We start from the raw sequence: 21,172 nt of genomic DNA, 5'->3' as shown, positions 1-21,172 counted from the left end.
CCTTTTTCTAAAAGAAAACATATGAAGAGATTGTCCAGACATTGTACTTGAATTTATCAGGTCAATATAGTCTTCAGTCTGTGTCCCAGTGTTTCGGAGCAGTGAATGTTTATAAAGATAGGAATGAAAGACAAAATGGAAATTTGACATTGATTTGTGTTGTTTTCTTTTTCTATTATCTCAAATTGCAGTCTAGTGATTACGATCTGTAAACAACATACTGGCAATCTTTAAACAGATATTGAACCATAGTCTGCCTTTCTGTTTGTGTGTGGGTCTATTGCAGGTGACCAGACATTTGCTGAAGCTGTTTGACAACATAGCAGAACTTCGCTTTAAGGACTCAGAAAAGGGTGGAGGAGGAGAGGAGGATGGGGAGGCAGTTGCTATAGGGATGTACAGCCGAGAGGGAGAGTATGTCCCATTTTCTGAGCCATGTGTCTGTGAAGGACAGGTATTGAAAAAACTCAATTCTTTTCAAACATTTTAAATACAAATACTTTTAAAGCTAAAAATCAACACTCAGGATTGTTCATTCTTTTCTTTAATGCACAGTGAGTGTATATATATATATATATATATATATATATAATTGTATATGTATATTTGTTCCATGCAACAGTTTTCAGGCTTTTTGCAAACATTACAAAGCATTGAATTTTAGTTGCTATTTTGTGTTTTTCTTCAGGCAGAGTTTTGGTTAGGTTCCTTGGAGAACACCATGCGCTGTACAGTTCAAAAAGAGATCCAGGAGGCTGTATCTGCCTATGAAGACAAACCACGAGAACAGTGGCTGTTTGACTACCCCGCACAGGTCTGATAATGTATAAACTGTAGAATTAGCATTTTAACTTTATAAACATGTAATGAATCTGTTTTCCTTCCACCCATAGGTAGGGTTGACTGGTAGTCAGGTGTGGTGGGCAACAGATGTGGGCATTGCCTTTGAGAGGGTGGAGGAGGGATTTGAGACAGCACTGAAAGACTACAACAGAAAACAGGTAGTTCTAAAAAAGTGTTAGAGTAAAACATTGTTATGATGATGGTTGAACTCGTTTATTCAGTGAAGTTTACTGGATTCTGGTTTTCTAGATCACACAGCTGAACTCACTGATCCACATGCTGCTTGGAGATTTAACCCCTGGAGACAGACAGAAAATTATGACTGTCTGTACTATTGATGTCCATGCACGAGATGTGGTTGCCAGTCTAATAACTCAGAAGGTAAAGCTTAAATCACACATGAATTTGTGGAATGATGAACAGCATGATATTCCTTTTTGATGCTGTACGTGCCTGTTAGGTGACAACAGGTCAGGCCTTTGCGTGGCTGTCCCAGTTACGCCATCGCTGGGATGATGAAACCAGGCACTGTTACATTAATATCTGTGACGCCCAGTTCCAGTTCAGCTATGAATATCTGGGGAACACAAACAGACTGGTCATCACTCCACTCACTGACAGGTGCACACACACACACACACACATACACACACACATACATATGAATGTTATTTTTAAAATAGGGGTGGCATGTGAACTTTGTTTAGACAGGGTGCAGACAGGCATTAGTAATTGCTTTCCTCCATAGCAACAATCAAGGTGACCATAAGCACCTAAGTGCTCAGTGAAGATGAGTTGTGGTTGAAAATCAGTTGATACTACATAAATATAATAATGTAGGAAACAAATGTGCTTGGTCTGTGGACAAAGGCAAAAATACAAATACGTTGTGTATCATAGACCAGTACATACGCTGATACTTTTATGCCATACTGCATGTCTTTCAGGAGTAGTTATTACATTTTTTTTTAAATTATATTTATTATTTTATTTATTTATTTATTTATTTTTATCTTAAATATGTTTATATTTCCACCATTCTTTTTTAGGTGTTACATAACCCTGACCCAGTCCCTTCATCTAACTATGAGTGGGGCCCCATCAGGCCCAGCTGGCACTGGTAAGACAGAGACTACTAAGGACCTTGGACGTTCCCTTGGCATCATGGTGTATGTATTCAACTGCTCAGAGCAGATGGACTATAAGGTAGCATGAACTGTACAGATATTATATTTTGCACCACACTGTCATTATTGTTTTCATTTGACGTTACCCTTTTGCTTTATTTCTTACATTCCTCCAGTCAATAGGCAACATTTACAAGGGTTTGGCTCAGACAGGAGTTTGGGGATGTTTTGATGAGTTTAACAGGATCTCAGTGGAAGTGCTGTCTGTCGTAGCTGTGCAGGTCAAAACCATCCAGGATGCTGTACGCAACAAGAAGCAAAGGTAGATGTGGAAATGGTTACATGCATTTTAAATTATTGGTATACATATATTTACTTACACTTTCTTTAACTAATTTGATCTCTAATTACTGTACACCACCTAGCAACCTGTGATATATGTATTGTGTGGGTATAGGTTCCATTTCCTAGGAGAGGAAATTGAGCTGAAGCCAACAGTGGGAATATTTATCACTCTGAACCCAGGTTATGCAGGCAGGGCTGAGCTCCCGGAGAACCTCAAGGCTCTGTTCAGGTCTGATGTAAAAAATGTGGAGGCATTAAGTGATCTGTGGACTAATGTTAAAGATGACTAATTGATTATTGGTTGGCCAACTATTCAGACCGTGTGCCATGGTGATCCCAGACTTTGAGCTGATCTGTGAGATCATGTTGGTGGCAGAAGGATTCATAGATGCTCGTCTGCTGGCACGAAAATTCATCAGCCTCTACACTCTTTGTAAAGAGCTGCTGTCCAAACAGGTACATGCATAAAACCAATTTGTGCAAAAATCTACAACACTACTTCGTTACATTACTACCCTTTATGCTCTTTTAGAATGAGCATATACTATATAAAAAGATAGGATGGATGTAACTTGAAAGTGATGGGGCAAGAGGACCTGTGTCATTTGTCTCATTAGTCTGAGTCTGATTAGAAACAAAGTACTGTATATAATTTATCTAAACAGTCTGCAGCAGTGTCTGTTACTGAATTGAAATACACGTCAAAAGCTATTAAATATAAAATGTTGTGCAGTATACCTATTTAATGAATTACATACATTTATTCTTTTTATCTGTCAGGATCATTATGACTGGGGTTTAAGGGCCATAAAATCAGTCTTGGTTGTGGCAGGATCTCTAAAGAGAGAGGATCGTAGCAGACCTGAGGAGCAGGTACACATCAGTTTGATGTGGATGTCATGTAGGTCCCACAACTTTGAATTTTTAGTTGCATTTTGCAATGTGACATGACAGCTGTCTTTTTATCCCCAGGTGCTTATGCGGGCACTGAGAGACTTCAACCTGCCTAAGATTGTGACCAATGATGTGCCCATATTCCTTGGGCTTATCAGTGATCTGTTTCCTCAGCTGGATGTGCCCAGAAAGAGAGACCCTGAGCTGGAAAAGGCAGTTCGTCAGTCAGTCAGTGAACTACGCCTGCAGGCTGAGGAGAACTTCATACTTAAGGTGTCTCTTTTTGACTGCATTGATATGGAAGTGCCCTTATTTTTGAAAAAATTTAATTCTTCCTTTTCGTTAGTGTCACCACCTGCTGTTTGTATGTATTTATACTGAAAAATCTGCCTGAGGATCCCAGGACAAATGTATGTATATAATTATGTAACTGTAGATGAATAGAACAGGGCTTATTGTTTTTACAGGTTATTTACAGTATATACAGGTCAATAATAGTATTGAATTTATTGTTTTGACTTGACAAAATTTCATTCATGTATAGTACATATATTAGGTCAATGAGTTCTCAGAAAGAAATGTAAACATGCAGGTAACAGCATTAATTAGGTCAAAAACCATGTATAATGCAATGTATTTGTTGCTTCAGGTGACTCAGCTGGAGGAGCTGCTGGCTGTCAGGCATTCTGTATTTGTAGTAGGTGGACCAGGAACTGGAAAGAGCCAGGTTACTTTCTTTATTACTCCTGTCTCCATGAAGTCACAGACAAAGCAGTATTTGCCAGTATTTTAAGAGGTGGCTTATAGACACTGCCCTTATACACGACAAATACAGTTTCAGGTTGAAACTGTACCGTTTGGGAATTTTCTGAATTTTTATTAAAACATAGAGGGAATGTCAAACACAGTTTTGGGTTGGCACTGTCCACTGCACAGTGTGTCATAGTTTTATGTATGTTTATCAGATCTTGAAGACTCTCCATAGAACCTATGCAAACATGAAGATGAAGCCTGTATGGAATGACATCAACCCTAAAGCTGTGACCACAGATGAGCTGTTTGGATACCTACACCCTGCTACCAGAGAGTGGAAAGATGGTGAGCAACACATAATCCGTGTTTTCGCCAGATTTTGGGTCATTGCCAAGTAGATGTTTTGTTCAAGCCCGTCATATATTTGCATCATCTCAAGCATCTTGATATTCCTGTGAGCACTATTGAAGTCTAAGACCTATGGGACCATTCAAATGCTGGAAATATACCAAAGACGTAAAAACACGTATATCTGACCTCCACAGTCAAGAAGAAACTGTGGCCAGCTGTACATGTCTGTCTGAATAAAAGTAGGCTCCATGAAAAAACCACCATCTGAGAATTGTACAGGTCTCGTTACAAAAAGTACTTGATTGCTGTAATTCACAAGGGTGTGCAACAAAATATATTGTCCCTGGAGGGGTCCAGTATTTTTGCCCATGACATTGTCTTTTGTTTTATTAATAGTGGATGCCAGTTACCTTTGTCAGTTTGCCCCTGATATATAACACTTTATGTTTTGCTCTTCACTTTAGGTCTGTTCTCTTCCACCATGAGAGAACTGACCTCACTGAGCCATGATGGACCCAAATGGATTGTTCTGGATGGTGATATTGACCCTATGTGGATTGAGTCACTTAATACAGTTATGGATGACAATAAGGTCATAGTGCATCTTTGTTTTCTTATATTGTAATTCTTTAAATGTATTTTTTTCATTATCTGAGAGCTTGAGTATCATTATTGAATTAACTGATCAAGAAAAAAATTAGCATTGCAGTTTTATCAATGCCAGTCACTCTGCATTTTGCTAATACTGTATGTATTTAAATAAAAGTTTGGGATCCATCAAATCTAGCATTTCCTCTCTTCTGTCCAGGTTCTGACTCTTGCCAGTAATGAGAGGATCAGTTTGTCCTCCTCTATGCGTTTGCTCTTTGAGATCTCTCACCTGAAGGCTGCTACACCTGCCACTGTGTCCAGAGCAGGGATTCTCTATGTCAACCCACAGGACCTTGGCTGGAGCTCGTAAGACGCACACAGCCCCATACACAATGCACATTTAAAATCATGGAATTCATTTTTTTGCTTTTCTGAAACAGATTTTTGGCTACCACTGCCATCTATACTGTGTTTTCAGTTATGTGACAAGTTGGATAGAAACCCGCCAGGCCCAGTCAGAGCGAGCAAACCTCACCATCCTGTTTGATAAGTATGTACCGTACTGCCTGGAGCAGGTTCGCTGCAACCTGAAAACCATCACTCCCATGCCAGAAAACAGCATGGTGCAGGTGAGATTGCACATTATTTTGTTTCTCAGTGTGTGTGGTAAAATACTTTTACATGATGTTTTCACAGTGTTGCTCTGCCAGATGTTGAATTTCAATGCACCATTTTTGTCAAAATATGCATGTTTAGTATGTTTTGTATACTGTAATCAGATGTTGCTTTTCTGTGTTTTGTTCAATCAGACTCTGTGCTCCTTGTTGGACTGCCTGCTGACAGAGGACAACACTCCAGCTGACTCTCCCAGAGAACTTTATGAGCTTTACTTTGTCTTTGCCTGCGTCTGGGCTTTTGGAGGGGCTCTCTTTCAGGATCATGTGTGTGGTGATTAAATGTTTGCTTTGGAGCATTACCTTTATTGCAGTACTGTTGCACCATAGAGAGTGAGACAAATCTGATTATTACATTTAATAATGATTGTGTTTTTTCAACACTGGGTGCAGCTTAACGACTACCGTGCTGAGTTCAGCCGCTGGTGGTCTAAAGAAATGAGAGCAGTGAAGTTTCCTTCCCAGGGCACTGTCTTTGACTATTTCATAGACTCTGAAACTAAAAAATTTACTCCGTGGAGCGAGAAGATGTTGCCATTTGAGTTGGAGCCAGATGTACCTTTACAGGTGTGTATGTGTGTAGTGTGGAATTACTGCATATTAACTCACTAATGTTCAGTCAGGTCTCACATGACATGAGATGTCTGTTTCAGAAAGTGTTAGTACACACCCCAGAAACCATCTGTCTGACCTACTTCATGGACCTGCTGCTCCACAGAGGGAAACCTATCATGTTAGTGGGCAATGCAGGGGTGGGCAAGACCATCCTTGTGTCTGATAAAGTTGCCAGGCTGAAGGAGGATTTTATGGTGGCCAAAGTCCCCTTCAACTACTACACTACATCAGCCATGCTGCAGCGTAAGACTCCCATCAATGAGAACAAAGATTTTTGTCAGTGCTTATAAAAAATGAACACAGATTTCTCTAAGTCTTTTGATTTGTCATATGGTAGATTGCAAGGGCAACACAGCGATTACTCTGTCAATACTTTTATCTATTGATGTCTAAGGTGCCATAGTCGCTGTTGTATCTGCTAAATTATTTCTCAGGAAGGACACTGTGTTCGTGTTCAGGTGGAATACTGTATGTATTTTTTTTTTTCATAAATCCTTGCCCGCTTTATTTGTTATATATTAAATATATATCTGAATAAAATCTTGACCTTTTCTCAGTGTACTTTGTCACAATGTATAGCATCTTGTAGTACCTCACTGCATTTGCCCTTTAATGCTGCCTGAATTACACAGCATTTATTATAATTCAAACTGAATTTGAAATTGATTAAACCTTGTGTTTTTAATTTAACTCCTTTGCCTTGACACATTTTCGGTTTTAAGTGATTATCATCTTGTTATTGCAGGTGTCCTGGAGAAACCGCTGGAGAAGAAAGCCGGTCGTAAATTTGCTCCTCCCACCACTAAGAGACTCATTTACTTCGTAGACGACCTCAACATGCCTGAGGTGGATGTTTATGGGACTGTCCAGCCACACACGCTCATACGGCAGCACCTTGACTACAACCACTGGTAACACTGCTTAGTCCTGCATTGTGGACACACTCTCTCCTAAGTCTACATAATGCTAAAATGGGTGGAGTTACATGTACTATATAGTGAATAAAGGCTATACAGAATTTGCTGGGTGGGTTGAATCTAAATATACTGAAACTTTTTAGGTATGACAGACAACGACTGGTTTTGAAAGAAATACATAACTGCCAGTATATCACCTGTATGAACCCAACAGCTGGAAGCTTCTCCATCAACCCCAGACTACAGGTACGGACATGCATGCACATACTGTACACACAGTACCTACTCTATTTATAAAACACTATTAACAGAATTGCTCTTTCTGCTAAAACTGCTTTTTTACCATGACTCTCATGACCTGTACATGATTAACATTGCAAACATAACAAGTATAACAAGAAAGAAAGTATAGGCAAAATCAGTAGTAAAACAAGAACCAGTCTAAGCACAGCAACACTAATACAAGCGACAAACATAGAAGTTAAAGCAAAAATTTTATTATCCTTCAATAAGAATAAATGAAATCAGCTTATTTAAAGTCAGCTTGTAGAGGCAGTTTAGAAATTGATGTTGGTTAATTTTGGGCCACCACAGGTAAATAATTCTTAAATCAGCCTGTCTTCATTTCAGAGACATTTTTCAGTGTTTGCAGTACATTTCCCTAGTGCTGATGCATTAGCCACCATCTTCTCCAACATCTTGTCAGCTCACTTCCTCCAGGGAGGATTCAGCTATGGGGTTTCTCGGTCAGTCAGCACCCTCATACAGGTAGGTACATTTACGGTATTAGTGTAGAATCTGTGTAAATAAAATGGCTCTAATCAATTTATCCATAGTATCACTTATGCATTTGTATTTTCCAATATCTCTTCAACCACTTCCACCTCTATCTGTATTTTGGTTCCTCCCATCTAGGCAGTTATCTGCCTGCACCAGAAAATCTGTCAGAACTTTCTCCCTACAGCGATACGCTTCCACTACATCTTCAACCTGCGAGATCTCTCCAACATCTTCCAGGTAATACACACAGTCATGTGTGTAAAACACCAGTCGAATGATTGCTGTGTAAGACTCACACTAAACTAAGTGGTACCTTAAAAGCTAAAATGCCCACTTCAGCATTCAAACTACATTATCATATATTGTAGGCATGATAATCTAGGAAATAATTTTCATTATCAAGTGTCTGTAATCTCATCATATGGTTATTTACTCTATGTGACCTGGCATGTAGGGTATTCTGTTTGCCCTGCCAGAGTGTATTCGATATCCCACGGACCTGGTTCACCTGTGGCTCCATGAGAGCTCCAGAGTCTATTCTGACAAACTGATGGAAGAAAAAGATGTTGAACTCTTTAGCAAAATCCTGCTGGACACTGGCAAGAGATATTTTGAGGTAAGAAACAAGGAACAAAACAACCTTATCTTCAAAATGTACACTGTATAGCTCAAAATAAAGTGTCTATTTTTAGCCATTGCAGGGTTGTTTAACACCCTTGTCCAATATTTCCCTGTTTTATGTCAATTCTTCGCAGGGAATAGATGAATCCATCTTTATCCACCAGCCTTTGGTGTATTGTCACTTTGCCCAGGGGGTGGGAGAGCCTCGTTATCATCAGGTAGACACATTCATTCACACACAAGCTGCTCACAGCTACTCCATCTCGTCACCATATTGCACCTTTCAAGCATCAATTTATTCTTTATTAACTGTGGTAATAAACTTGGGTGAGTTTAATTGTTTTGGACTTTGATCACTTTAATATGTGGATTATCTGTGGCTCACAAATTCAAAAATGCTATGGCCCAAATTCTGTTGTCATGTCTAATCTGTCAGGAAATAAATGAGGATAAATGCACTTTCATTAACAGACTAATTACCTTTCATTTCTATATGGGGTTTGAATTGAAATTTAATCAACTCAGGTCTTATTAAGAATTTAATTTCATTACACTGTATGTGTCAGGAAGTTAGCACATAGTGGCTCGGACACTGCTGCAGTTACTCAGAAGAGGCAAGTTCGTGTTTTTATTTTCCTGTCTTGTTAGGCTTCAGACTGGGAGAAACTGCAGAAGACACTGGCTGAAGCTCTGGAGCATTATAATGAGCTGCACGCAGTGATGGACCTGGTACTGTTTGAAGAAGCTATTCAGCACGTGTAAGACATACACACAGATACATGGATGCAAAGTTAAACACTTTCCATCTGCTGACATGCACAATAGTGGATTTAGGTCACATCTAAACCTCAGACCATACACACACTATTAATTCCGGTGTTTGTGTTCAGGTGTCGCATCAGTCGTATCCTGGAGGCCCCTTATGGTAATGCCCTGCTAGTTGGGGTCGGCGGCAGCGGGAAGCAGAGCCTGTGTCGGTTGGCTGCCTTTCTCAGCATGTTGGAAGTTTTCCAAGTCACTCTTCGTAAAGGCTATGGGATAAATGACCTTAAGGTAAACATTCATGCCCAGTAGATAAAAAAAAAAAAATGTCACTCCACTCCATACATATAACATTATTGTTTTATGTTCCCTATTCTACTTTCATTAGATTTATTTGATGCGGTATTTATTTCTTCTTTGTCCCTTTTTTGCTGCTCGTCATATCCAGAGTGATATAGCAGCATTGTATATAAAGGTGGGGGTGAAGAACATAGGGACCGTATTCCTTCATACAGATGCCCAGATTCCAGACGAACGCTTCCTGGTGCTTATCAACGATATGCTGGCCTCAGGTTGGGCTGCCTTATTGAGCATGTTTGTTCTAATGAATGTTAGGGGGTCTCAGTTAATAGTGTCAATGACTCTCAGAGCATGGATTGTCACGAAACTGTCTATGGAGTAAAATTGTCATCAGCTGTGGCATATTTAAACAGAAAAAAACACATGTTCTGAGTTTTCATTGCTTGTGATGTTTAGGGGATATTCCAGACCTCTTTAGTGACGAAGAAGTGGATATGATTGTTACGTCCATCCGTATGGAGCTCAGGGGACTGGGACTCTTAGATACCAGAGACAACTGCTGGAGCTTCTTCATTGAGAGAATACGAAGACAGCTCAAGGTCTGAAACATCATTTGTTATGTACAGTAATATTAAAACCATGGAAGAGTTATTTCATCACATTTTACCACATCATTGATTTCTTTCTTTTTTTATCTTCATCTCATTCTTTGTTCATAACCTTCCATCACCCCATCTCTTCTCCAGGTTGTCTTGTGTTTCTCCCCAGTCGGGTTCACGTTGCGAACACGTGCACGGAAGTTTCCAGCTCTGGTGAATTGCACAGCCATCGACTGGTTCCATTCCTGGCCTCAGCTCGCCCTGCAGTCTGTCAGCTCTACTTTCATAGAGAAGATACCTGGACTGGAGGTAACAATACATTTAACTACAATTCATTATAACTTTATTTTACATACTAACTACTTCAGTTCAGTTTACAGAGAAAATTTTGCATACTTTAACCAATGATAGCCGGTATAATAGTTCCATTAATCTTATCCAATGCAGACAAATGTAAGGGCATCCATCAGTGAGTTCATCTCTTATGCCCACACTAGTGTCAATGAGGTGAGTTACTGCAATGATATTGTTGATAACCACTCCTGGCACCGTCTCTGACAATATCTTGGTACCCTGTTTAATGACACGGTCCAGGTGAGTGTCAAGTACCAGCAGAATGAGAAGCACTTCAACTACACCACTCCAAAGAGTTTCCTGGAGTTCATGAAGCTGTATGGCAACCTGCTGGGGAAAAAACGCACAGAGCTGGCCCAGAGGATGGAACGATTGGACAATGGCCTACAGAAATTGCAGTCTACTGCATCACAGGTCAAATAATATACACTGTACTCACAATAAACTATCTTAAAAGTTTTGTCCATAACTGTTTGAATCAGTCATAAGATTGATTGATTGATTGATTGATTGATTGATTGATTGATTGATTAGGTGGAGGATCTGAAAGCCAAACTAGCAGTGCAGGAGGTGGAGCTGTGGCAGAGAAACACAGATATCGAAGCTCTCATTGCTAAGATAGGACAACAGACAGACAAGCTGAACCAAGAGAGGGCTGTGTCTGATGCTGAGGAGCAAAGGGTACGAGATGTGTGTTTGTTCTAGGGCTGCTAGTCCAGAATTAGAATAGATGTAGCCTTAATCCTTAATCTTTAAAATGACAGCATATTTGGGATTATTTAATGACACTTGTTCAGCCAAAGGTAGGTTCTGAAGGCTTTTAACATATTTATAATTAAATTAAATGCGAGGAAAACATAATTTTTCTAGTTGATTTTCAAATCCTCTAGAAGGACGATTAAGAAGGAGCATAGGAATCAACCAAATGTCCATTTACTGTACATATGTGATTTCACACAGCTTTTTTTTTTCTTTATTCATCATTCAGGTGGCAGCAATTCAGGCTGAAGTGACCAAACAGCAGCAGAACACTGAAGACGACCTGGCAAAGGCTGAACCTGCTCTACAGGCAGCCAACGCAGCCCTTAATACACTAAACAGGGTAAAACACGCTGGTCATTAAAGGCTAGGTTGATTTGTTTGTTTTATTTTATTGAGCCTTTTTTATATGTACTTAACTGCACAAAGAAAATGATGACTTCATCCCAGCCCCAACCCACAACTGAAAGTGTGTGTGTGTACATGCATGTGTGTGTATGTGTGTGCATGTCATCCAGTTGAACCTGACAGAGCTGAGGACGTTCCCCAATCCTCCAGCTATCGTCACCAATGTTGCAGCAGCTGTTCTGGTGTTACTGGCTCCCCAGGGCCGAATCCCCAAGGATCGTAGCTGGAAAGCTTCCAAGATGGTCATGAGCAAGGTGATATTTACTGTGACAGTTTGTAATGTTTCTTAGATTAATGGCCTGCAACCATGAAGCCAACAAGTCCATCACATATAATTTCTGTAAACTGCTGAAATAACATCATTTCACTTTAAAATAAGTCACAGCTGCTTTATTCCTCATCCCTCAACCTATCATCTGCTGCGAATTTACATATATTTACTGTGTTTCTCCAGGTTGTTGTAATTGTTGTTTTATCAATCTGTTTCAGTGCTCTTTTCATATTTTCATATTTTATCTGTTTAAGTGTGCATTCATTTGATAACCCATAAATTGAACCCAATTCCATAATAAATACAAATAAAAATATAAAACTGAAAAGAGGTTTTATTTAACATTACATTTATTTACACACACACACACACACACACCTCTGCACACAAATGCACGTCCAGGTGGATGACTTCCTGCAGGCTTTGGTGAACTTTGACAAAGAGCACATCCCTGAGGCCACGGTGAGGTGCGTTAGGGACGAGTACCTCAGCGACCCAGAGTTCAACTCTGAGTTTGTACGACAGAAGTCCTCTGCTGCTGCAGGACTCTGTGCCTGGGTGATCAACATCATACGCTTCCACGAGGTACACACACGTACTCCGGGCGTCACATATTTTAGTGTCATCCCAGCTGTTTGATGTTTTTCATTTCACAGCAATGTGTTTCCATTGTTTGATAGAGCAATGCTTTTCTACTCAACTTTTGTGCTGCCTTTGGATAGATTTTTGTAAGTACTCCACTTTTTTATATTTTTTCTATAGTTATGTATATATGTACATTAAGAATATGTGTGTCACTAACTACAAAGCTCATAGTGTCTGAATTTTTGTCTACAGACCTCAAAGAAATCATTTTTATATTTTTTTTACAATTTAAACTATAGAAACACTTTTAAAATTAGCTTTATAGTGACATAACCAAAGTAACGGCTATGTTTGGGCCAAACTTCGCTATGTTGTGTGTGTGTGTGTGTGTGTGTGTGTGTGTGGATGTGTGTGTGGATGTGTGTGTGTTGTTTCTCCAGGTATTCTGTGAGGTGGAGACGAAGAGGATGTGTCTGTCTCAGGCCAACGCTGATCTGGCAGAGGCTGCTGAGAAACTAGAAGCCGTCAGGAAGAAACTTGCTGTGAGTCTGTTTTAAAACTTATTTCTCTCTCTTGCACATTTCTAAATATACATAAACTGCAGGAGGGCAATATTTACAGTTGAACAAAAAAAAACTTGTTTCTTGTCAAATTGGCGAGCACTGCTTCTGGCAGTGACCAACTGCAAGATTTTTCACAAACCTGTAATCATATCCCTTCTTACATGCATTTTAGTCTTCATATTGTCAGCTGTGCCTATACCTGTCTCTCAGGAACTGGACACTAACCTGGAAACTCTGACGACTGCATTGGAGAAAGCAACATCAGAGAAGCTACGTTTTCAGGAAGAGGTCAACCGCACCACCAAGACAATAGAACTGGCCAATCGGCTGGTCAAAGGGCTGGAGGTGGGCACAGCAGCAACCAATAGAAAGAAGAATGTTGGAGCAGTATTCTTCATGCCAATATATTGTAATCAATCCCACATATATTTGTCTATAGACTGTGTGCTTGTTTATTCGTGTGTGCTTTATAGAGTGAAAATGTGCGATGGGCCCACTCAGTGGCTCAGTATCATGAACAGGAGAAAACCCTCTGTGGGGACGTCCTGCTAACTGCAGCCTTTATCTCCTATGCCGGCTCCTTCTCCAAGAAGTACAGGAGAGAGCTGCTAGACAATCTCTGGATGCCCTTTCTGCACAGCCAGAAGGTCACAATCCTAAATACGCTTAATCCATTCTCTCTGAGTTATTCTACAGTGAGCATCTTTGCAAGTATATCTATGACAAGAGGTTTGACAAAGCACAAGTAAGCTCTCATTACTCAAATGTTACTCAATCAGCAAATAAACATTTAAAAGCATGCAGGAATGGATTTGTAAGTGCAGAATTAGATTTGAGAATGAGGGAGGACCGTGACAGATGATTTGAGTGTACACAAGAAATTATGTAGCAACATTTGAGCAAGCACCAGAGATTCTCACACTCCGTGATCAAAGACACTCACACTCATTTTTGGCAAACTGAACGCCCTGAGCAAGAAATCAGAATATGAACAGAGCATCACCTGTTCAGTCATTCTGTTTTTGCCTTTTATTGTTTGCCTGGTTTGGTTTATGATGATCTGGTCTGACTCCATAGTTCAGTACCAGGCTATCATTAATATGAACATTATCATTTTGTAAAGTCTGAGAAACACATTACCCTGACCCCGAGATCTGTATGTGTGTGTGACTGAACAGCACAAACCAAAATCTGTTCAGAAATGACCTGTGTGATTTCAAGGGATCGGAAGCTGCCACAGCATGTGGCGAAAACAGAGAGAGCAGAACGGACTCACATCTAACGCTCCTCTGACAAATCCATTCCTACTCAACAAATGTAGACTGGTATTCTGCGTAGTGCTTGAAATTAAGTTGGTGCTCTCTCAAACCATTTGTTGATCATACACTACCATAAAAATCTGTCTTAATGTGCCTTTCTGTTGCTCTTTCTTTTTCTTCCTTCTGCCTTTAGCTCTTTGTCCTTACAATCATGTCTTCTAATGTCGCTCGTTTCTTCATATCATATCTCTGTCAGATGCCCATCCCCATGACAGAGGGCTTGGATCCAGTATTAATGCTGACTGATGACGCCACAGTAGCCCAGTGGAACAACGAAGGCTTACCAGGAGACAAAATGTCCACTCAGAATGCGACTATCCTCACCAACTGTGAGTAGTGGCATTAAATAATACTAAATTGCATCAATATGGTGCAAGCTGTTCCCATTCTTACAGTCAGTAGTTATACTAGACAGCACACTGCTAATTTTGCTTCACAGTAGTGACAGATGTTCACATGTGGGTTGTTTGTGTATTTCTTCAGGTGAGCGCTGGCCCCTCCTCATTGACCCTCAGCTGCAGGGCATCAAGTGGCTCAAGAGCCGCTACGGTGGCTGCCTCAAGGTTGTCAGTCTCGAACAGAAAGGGTGAGTGTTTTCTTATTCCGGTTTTACTGTCCTCAGGTGGTGATAAAGGCTTTCAATGTGGACCAAGCTAAACTACTGTAAAGTCTTGACTGTACTATACTGTAGTTACTGTACTATTTCTTTATTGTTATGATTGATGATTATCTTAATTTTCATCTTCTAATATAAAGTTTTATTACAGTTATATAGATGTGATAGAACAGGCTGTAGTGGCAGGGGAAACCGTCCTCATTGAGAACCTCGAGGAGACCATTGACCCTGTTATTGACCCTCTGCTGGGACGACACACAATCAAGAAGGGCAGGTAAGACAGTGACCTGAAGGTGAGCGTGTTTACAAACAAAACCACCAGCACTTCCTCTTAGCTTCCTGCTTTTTTCCTTCTCCCTCTCTCACAGTTGTATAAAGGTTGGGGACAAGGAGTGTTTCTTCCACCCGGGCTTCAGACTGATCCTACACACTAAATTGGCCAATCCTCACTACAAGCCAGAGATTCAAGCCCAGACCACCCTCATCAATTTTACAGTTACCAGGGATGGACTGGAGGACCAGCTCTTGGCCCAGGTGGTGAACCGCGAGAGACCAGACCTTGAGTACCTCAAGGTGAGTCAAATTAATTGTTGAGTGGATATTTCATTACTAAGTGCGTGTTGGTCCATCCACCAATCACAATCTTAACACACAATCTTATTGTGCTCTTCATTGTCGGTGCCTCAGATTACCTACCCTTATTCCTTCAGTTAAAGCTTAACATTTTTAAATCATTTATTTTTATCAAACATATTGATGATCAAACAGAACTGGCTACATCCTTGCTGTTGTTGCCCCCCTATATTGGTTTATTATTTGTAATACCACTGTACATTAAAACACAGAACAGTCCATATAATGATTTAATGTTAGTATATCCTCCTGGCAGAGTGAACTGACCAAACAGCAGAACATGTTTAAGATTGAGCTTAAGCTTCTGGAGGACGAGCTGCTAACCAGGCTGTCTGCGGCAGAGAGCAACTTCCTGGGTGACAATGTGCTGGTGGAGAAGCTAGAGACTACCAAACACACTGCTGCTGAGATTGAGATGAAGGTACATCCTGTATTTTATCTTACCTCTCACACCCACCAACCTATTCCCTCCATATCTCCTCCCATTCATTCTATCTCTTTTTTTTTGTCTTCTGTTTGTTTTCCATCCTTTGTTTTTAGGTCCTAGAGGCCGAGGTCAATGAGGTGAAGATAAACGAAGCCAGAGAACACTATCGTCCTGTTGCTGTCAGAGCGTCACTTCTCTACTTTATCATGAATGATCTGAACAAGATCAACCCCATGTACCAGTTCAGCCTCAAGGTAATGAGAAGGAAAAGTTAATAACTGACTCACAGCCCAGAAAAATCCCATTAGCAAGAAGCAGAAGTTCATACTAGCTGTGGTTTATAGCCAAAGTATTAAAAAATGAAGTACATAATAATAATAATATGAAACAATAAACAAAGAAACATTCCCCCATATTCATTCCATCTCTTGTTCTCAGGCCTTCAACGTAGTTTTCCACAAGGCGGTGGACATAGCAGAGGCCTGTGTGGACGTGAAGAGCAGAGTAAACACTCTCATAGACTGTGTCACCTATTCCACCTTCAACTACATCAGCAGAGGACTGTTTGAAAGGGACAAGCTCACCTTTGCAGCACAGCTAGCCTTCCAGGTGTGTGTGTGCGTGTGTTTGTGTGTGTCAGTATCAGTGATCAGTATTTTGTCCCTGACTATGTTCTCCCTCTTTTAGTTACTCCTAATGAGTAAGGAGATAAATGTGCGAGAGCTGGACTTCCTGCTACGTTTTAACATTGACCAAAGCTACGTCAGCCCTCTGGACTTTCTGTCCAACTCTGTGTGGAGTGCCATTAAGGTGGAAACACACACACACACAAAGAAATACATGTGCGGAGGAGTTATTTATATATTCCACTATAAGTCACCACCTTTTGTTGCTTGTCTTTGCTTAGGTGATGAGTTTCACTGATGAGTTTCGTGGTCTGGATCGGGACATCGAGGGCTCTCCTAAGCGCTGGAAGAAGATGGTGGAGTCAGAGTGTCCAGAGAAGGAGAAGTTTCCTCAGGAGTGGAAAGGGAAAAGCTCCTTACAGAAACTCATCATGATGAGAGCTCTGAGACCTGATCGCATGACCTATGCTCTTAGGTTGAATTTATTATTTTTTTTCCATCTTGTGTTGCTCATGTTTTTTATGTAATAACTACTTTCCCCCCAGTATATTTGCATATTACTGGTAAATGTCTGTTTTCCTCATAATCCTCTGTGGACATGCTGTAGGAACTTCGTGGAAGAGAAGCTTGGGGTGAAGTATACAGAGGGCCGAAAGACTGAATTCGCAAAGTCCTTTAGAGAAAGTGGTCCAGCTTCTCCTGTGTTCTTCATCCTCTCTCCTGGAGTGGACCCACTTAAAGATGTGGAATCACTGGGTACAAATATATATTATTATAGCCTTACACTGTACTAATTCATTACACATGCAAAAGGATATTTCCCTGTTAGAGAAGTGTCCAGAGGGGATTTTGAAGTATTATTCCTTTACCATGCAGTGAGATATATATATATCTAACAAGGAAAAGCAAAGTGAGATTTAAAGATCTGAAAACTGTGTGAATAGTGAAGATGAAGACAGTATTTTCTCTCAAGGTTTTTTAAGTCAGTCGTGTGTCCACAGGAAGGAAGCTGGGTTTCACGATCGACCTTGGGAAGCTTCACAACGTGTCCCTGGGTCAGGGCCAAGAAGCTGTGGCTGAGGTTGCCATGGAGAATGCTGCCAAACAGGGCCACTGGGTTATACTGCAGGTCAGAGCGCAACAAAAATGAGTTAACTCTGAACGTTTGTATAGATAAAATAAATGCTTTGTATTAACAAGTGTTTCTTTTTCTTCCCCTAATACTCCATTATCCATGCTGCAAAGCACACCCTGTTACCGTCTGTGCTATGATTTCTGTTGTCTCTGTGCAGAACATTCACCTGGTTGCTCGCTGGCTGGGTTCACTTGAGAAGCTCCTGGAGCGCTGCTGTGACGGCAGTCATCCTGACTACAGAGTGTTTATGAGCGCTGAGCCAGCACCAACACCCCAGGAGCACATTATCCCACAGGTAGAGATACAGCGCACATGCAGTAAGGTTATGTATCCATTTATCGTTGCACTGAGCACGTACACATAATGAACACATCTACCCACAAAGTAGGCTGTTTCTGCTACTGTGTGACTTAAATACTGGCACTAAATATAGATTGTAAATCTTTGTATCTTACCTGCTTTACTCAGGGCATTCTGGAAAACGCTATCAAGATCACCAATGAACCTCCCACTGGCATGCATGCCAATTTGCATGCTGCTTTGGATAACTTTGACCAGGTGAGTATTTACTGTTTGCTTTGTGCTACTGTAATATTGCATATAACTTCACTGATTTATTTGTTCATTTATTGCCCCCCCCCCCCCCCCCCCCCCAGGACATCCTAGACCAGTGCAGCCGCGAGCAGGAGTTTAAGACCATCCTCTTCTCTCTCTGTTATTTCCACGCTTGTGTGGCAGAGAGAAGGAAGTTTGGTCCCCAGGGTTGGAACCGGAAGTATCCCTTCAACACTGGAGACCTAACAATATCAGTTAATGTCCTCTACAACTACCTGGAGGCTAATGCGCAGGTGGGATGTGCCACAAGATGACGAGGAGGATTAAGATGGTGATTGTATGAGCTGTGGTTTTTTTCATTTTAATTCATTTTAATTATTATGATGAAGGTGCCGTGGGAGGACCTGAGGTATTTGTTTGGGGAGATCATGTACGGAGGACACATCACTGATGACTGGGACAGACGGCTCTGCAGAACCTATCTGGAGGAATACATGCAGCCCAACCAGGTGTGTATGTACGTAGGTACTGTAGCCAGAGAACTGATTGTGAACTGGCTCTGGTACAAATGTGGCTGTTAAATTTGACCACAGTGCAGAATCAGCTCCACTTGGTTGTGGTTATTAGTTGTGCTAGTGCACCAGCTTTAGGCTTCTGTTAGCAGTTTTGGCAGCCTTGGTGGCAATCTTTTTTTTTTTTGTATTGTGTTACTGTAAAATCAGAAGAAAAACATTCTCCTTTCTCTTGCTTGCTCCGTTTCCCTAGTTTGACCGGAAGCTTTCTTTGGCTCCTGGTTTTGTCGTCCCCTCCAATCTGGACTATCAGGTAACTAGAATCCATCAATTCAAAACACTTCCTTGAAGCAGTTTAGTTTTCACACTAATGTTGATCATTGTTGATCAAAAATAACTGTTGTATGACTTGTCAAATTACAGAAACAGCCATTCACCATTTTCTTTCCACACGTCTCCAGGGCTACCATAATTTCATTGATGAGATGTTACCACATGAGAGCCCAGTGCATTATGGGTTGCACCCTAATGCGGAGATTGAATTCCTGACAGTCACATCAGATAATCTTTTTCACACTCTTCTGGAGCTGCAGTCTCCTGAGGCTGTGATGGGGGAGGGAGCCTCACAGACTCTGGAGGAGAAGGTAGATACACACATGTTCAATAACTGCTTCATAGCAGCAGTTTTAAATGTCTCCCAGTTACAGAACCACGTTAGAGAGAACTACATCACTAACTCTTAACAGCTATGGCAGATTCCCTTTCTGTGCTCTTAATGATTGCTCACTCCACTGGCATCCAGGTGAAAACTATTTTAGATGAAGTCTTGGAAAAGCTACCAGAGGAGTACAACATGTCCGACATCACCTCTAAGACGGCCGAGCGGTCCCCGTATATTCTGGTCTGCTTCCAGGAGTGTGAGCGCATGAACACACTCATCTCTGAGATACGACGCTCACTCAAGGAGCTCGACCTGGGACTCAAGGTATGCCTCTGCCTTTGTGCGTGACTGTATGTTTCTGTGCAGTGCATCCCTCAGCATATAAGTACTGTTAGGTTACTCCAAATAAAGACTGCATCTTCCATAACTCCTGTCATCTCCAGACTTTCCTGTGATGGTGCCCAGCAGAGCTCTATGTGTTAACGCTGGTGCCATTTGTATTCTCAGCGATGTAATGATTAAATGTCTCTCTGTCAAAGGGGGAACTGGCCATCTCCTCTGAGATGGAGAAGCTACAAACAGCGTTGTTCTTTGACAATGTTCCTGATACTTGGACCAAACTGGCCTACCCCTCCACCTACAGCCTGGCTATATGGTGTGTAGATGGCTATGTAAACTAATGCTCCACCTTACTGTAAATGTACTGTAGGTGAAATTCAAAACTTGCTCCCTCTTGTTGTGTTTGTGTGTTTGTGTGTGTGTGTGTGTGTGTGTGTGTCAGGTATAATGATGTGTTGCAGCGTTGCAAAGAGTTGGACAGCTGGACTCAGGACCTGTCACTGCCCACTGTTGTGTGGCTGTCTGGACTTTTCAACCCCCAATCCTTTCTCACTGGTAAACACACATCTGTGTGTGCACAGAGAAGATCACATACCTGTGTGAATATATTTTTCGCCCACCTCTGTCTCTTGCTCTCTTTCTATGTCCTCATCAAAAATCCATTGTTCTTTCATGGTGGTATTGCTTTCAGCGGTGATGCAGTCTCTGGCACGTAAGAACGAGTGGCCCCTGGATAAGGTGAACCTGACCGTGGATGTCACCAAGAAGTCTAAGGAAGAGTTTAACCAGCCGGCCAGGGAGGGTGCCTACATTTATGGACTTTACATGGAAGGTAGTCAGACTAGTAATAGTATCTGTTTTTTAATGTTGGAAAGCCTCAGTTTTAAACACGATAATCCGATTTTTTTTTTTTCTCCTTTTTTCATCTATGTTCTACCACAGGTGCAAGGTGGGACACCCAGGCTGGGGTGATCACTGAGGCCCGTCTAAAGGAACTGACGCCTGCCATGCCCGTCATCTCCATCAGAGCTGTGCCCAGTGACCGGCAGGAGACCAGGAATATCTACGAGTGTCCACTGTACAAGACTAAGATCAGAGGACCCACATACGTATGGACTTTCAGCCTCAAAACTAGGGAGAGACCTGCGAAGTGGGTGCTGGCTGGAGTGGCTCTGCTGCTCAGTGTGTGAGGAGGTTAGGGGTCATGATTCATAGTTGAGAGTTGTTATTGGAGAGG

At 41.2% G+C, this 21,172-nt stretch overlaps 1 protein-coding gene across 1 annotated transcript in view; it reads left to right on the top strand.

The window, feature by feature from the left end:
• The window catches only part of dnah9l (dynein, axonemal, heavy polypeptide 9 like), a 32,966-nt gene extending 11,841 nt beyond the window's left edge, over positions 1 to 21,125 (top strand). Inside the window, 62 exon segments of the mRNA XM_026313305.1 lie at positions 287 to 454; positions 689 to 814; positions 894 to 1,001; positions 1,093 to 1,224; positions 1,304 to 1,464; positions 1,893 to 2,049; positions 2,147 to 2,314; positions 2,396 to 2,544; positions 2,633 to 2,771; positions 3,096 to 3,188; positions 3,288 to 3,482; positions 3,859 to 3,936; positions 4,175 to 4,307; positions 4,778 to 4,905; positions 5,122 to 5,270; positions 5,383 to 5,533; positions 5,714 to 5,845; positions 5,972 to 6,145; positions 6,232 to 6,436; positions 6,939 to 7,104; positions 7,254 to 7,356; positions 7,741 to 7,878; positions 8,026 to 8,127; positions 8,345 to 8,506; positions 8,646 to 8,729; positions 9,160 to 9,269; positions 9,402 to 9,564; positions 9,722 to 9,845; positions 10,030 to 10,172; positions 10,320 to 10,481; positions 10,620 to 10,679; positions 10,767 to 10,940; positions 11,061 to 11,207; positions 11,515 to 11,628; positions 11,804 to 11,947; positions 12,367 to 12,549; positions 12,687 to 12,692; positions 12,990 to 13,091; positions 13,323 to 13,457; positions 13,586 to 13,759; positions 14,628 to 14,760; positions 14,915 to 15,017; positions 15,199 to 15,321; positions 15,416 to 15,620; positions 15,937 to 16,101; positions 16,221 to 16,361; positions 16,546 to 16,716; positions 16,795 to 16,917; positions 17,015 to 17,208; positions 17,341 to 17,489; positions 17,735 to 17,862; positions 18,026 to 18,163; positions 18,337 to 18,426; positions 18,525 to 18,716; positions 18,813 to 18,932; positions 19,189 to 19,248; positions 19,397 to 19,579; positions 19,738 to 19,920; positions 20,136 to 20,251; positions 20,378 to 20,490; positions 20,627 to 20,767; positions 20,878 to 21,125. Coding sequence (XP_026169090.1) covers positions 287 to 454; positions 689 to 814; positions 894 to 1,001; positions 1,093 to 1,224; positions 1,304 to 1,464; positions 1,893 to 2,049; positions 2,147 to 2,314; positions 2,396 to 2,544; positions 2,633 to 2,771; positions 3,096 to 3,188; positions 3,288 to 3,482; positions 3,859 to 3,936; positions 4,175 to 4,307; positions 4,778 to 4,905; positions 5,122 to 5,270; positions 5,383 to 5,533; positions 5,714 to 5,845; positions 5,972 to 6,145; positions 6,232 to 6,436; positions 6,939 to 7,104; positions 7,254 to 7,356; positions 7,741 to 7,878; positions 8,026 to 8,127; positions 8,345 to 8,506; positions 8,646 to 8,729; positions 9,160 to 9,269; positions 9,402 to 9,564; positions 9,722 to 9,845; positions 10,030 to 10,172; positions 10,320 to 10,481; positions 10,620 to 10,679; positions 10,767 to 10,940; positions 11,061 to 11,207; positions 11,515 to 11,628; positions 11,804 to 11,947; positions 12,367 to 12,549; positions 12,687 to 12,692; positions 12,990 to 13,091; positions 13,323 to 13,457; positions 13,586 to 13,759; positions 14,628 to 14,760; positions 14,915 to 15,017; positions 15,199 to 15,321; positions 15,416 to 15,620; positions 15,937 to 16,101; positions 16,221 to 16,361; positions 16,546 to 16,716; positions 16,795 to 16,917; positions 17,015 to 17,208; positions 17,341 to 17,489; positions 17,735 to 17,862; positions 18,026 to 18,163; positions 18,337 to 18,426; positions 18,525 to 18,716; positions 18,813 to 18,932; positions 19,189 to 19,248; positions 19,397 to 19,579; positions 19,738 to 19,920; positions 20,136 to 20,251; positions 20,378 to 20,490; positions 20,627 to 20,767; positions 20,878 to 21,125 — 8,661 coding nt within the window.
• The last annotated feature ends 47 nt before the right edge of the window (positions 21,126 to 21,172 follow it).

The sequence above is a fragment of the Mastacembelus armatus genome, chromosome 17 (assembly GCF_900324485.2).
Source record: "Mastacembelus armatus chromosome 17, fMasArm1.2, whole genome shotgun sequence".
NCBI lineage: Eukaryota > Metazoa > Chordata > Actinopteri > Synbranchiformes > Mastacembelidae > Mastacembelus > Mastacembelus armatus.
Note: the sequence above shows the minus strand (reverse complement) of the source record. Positions and strands in the feature narration are given on the sequence as shown.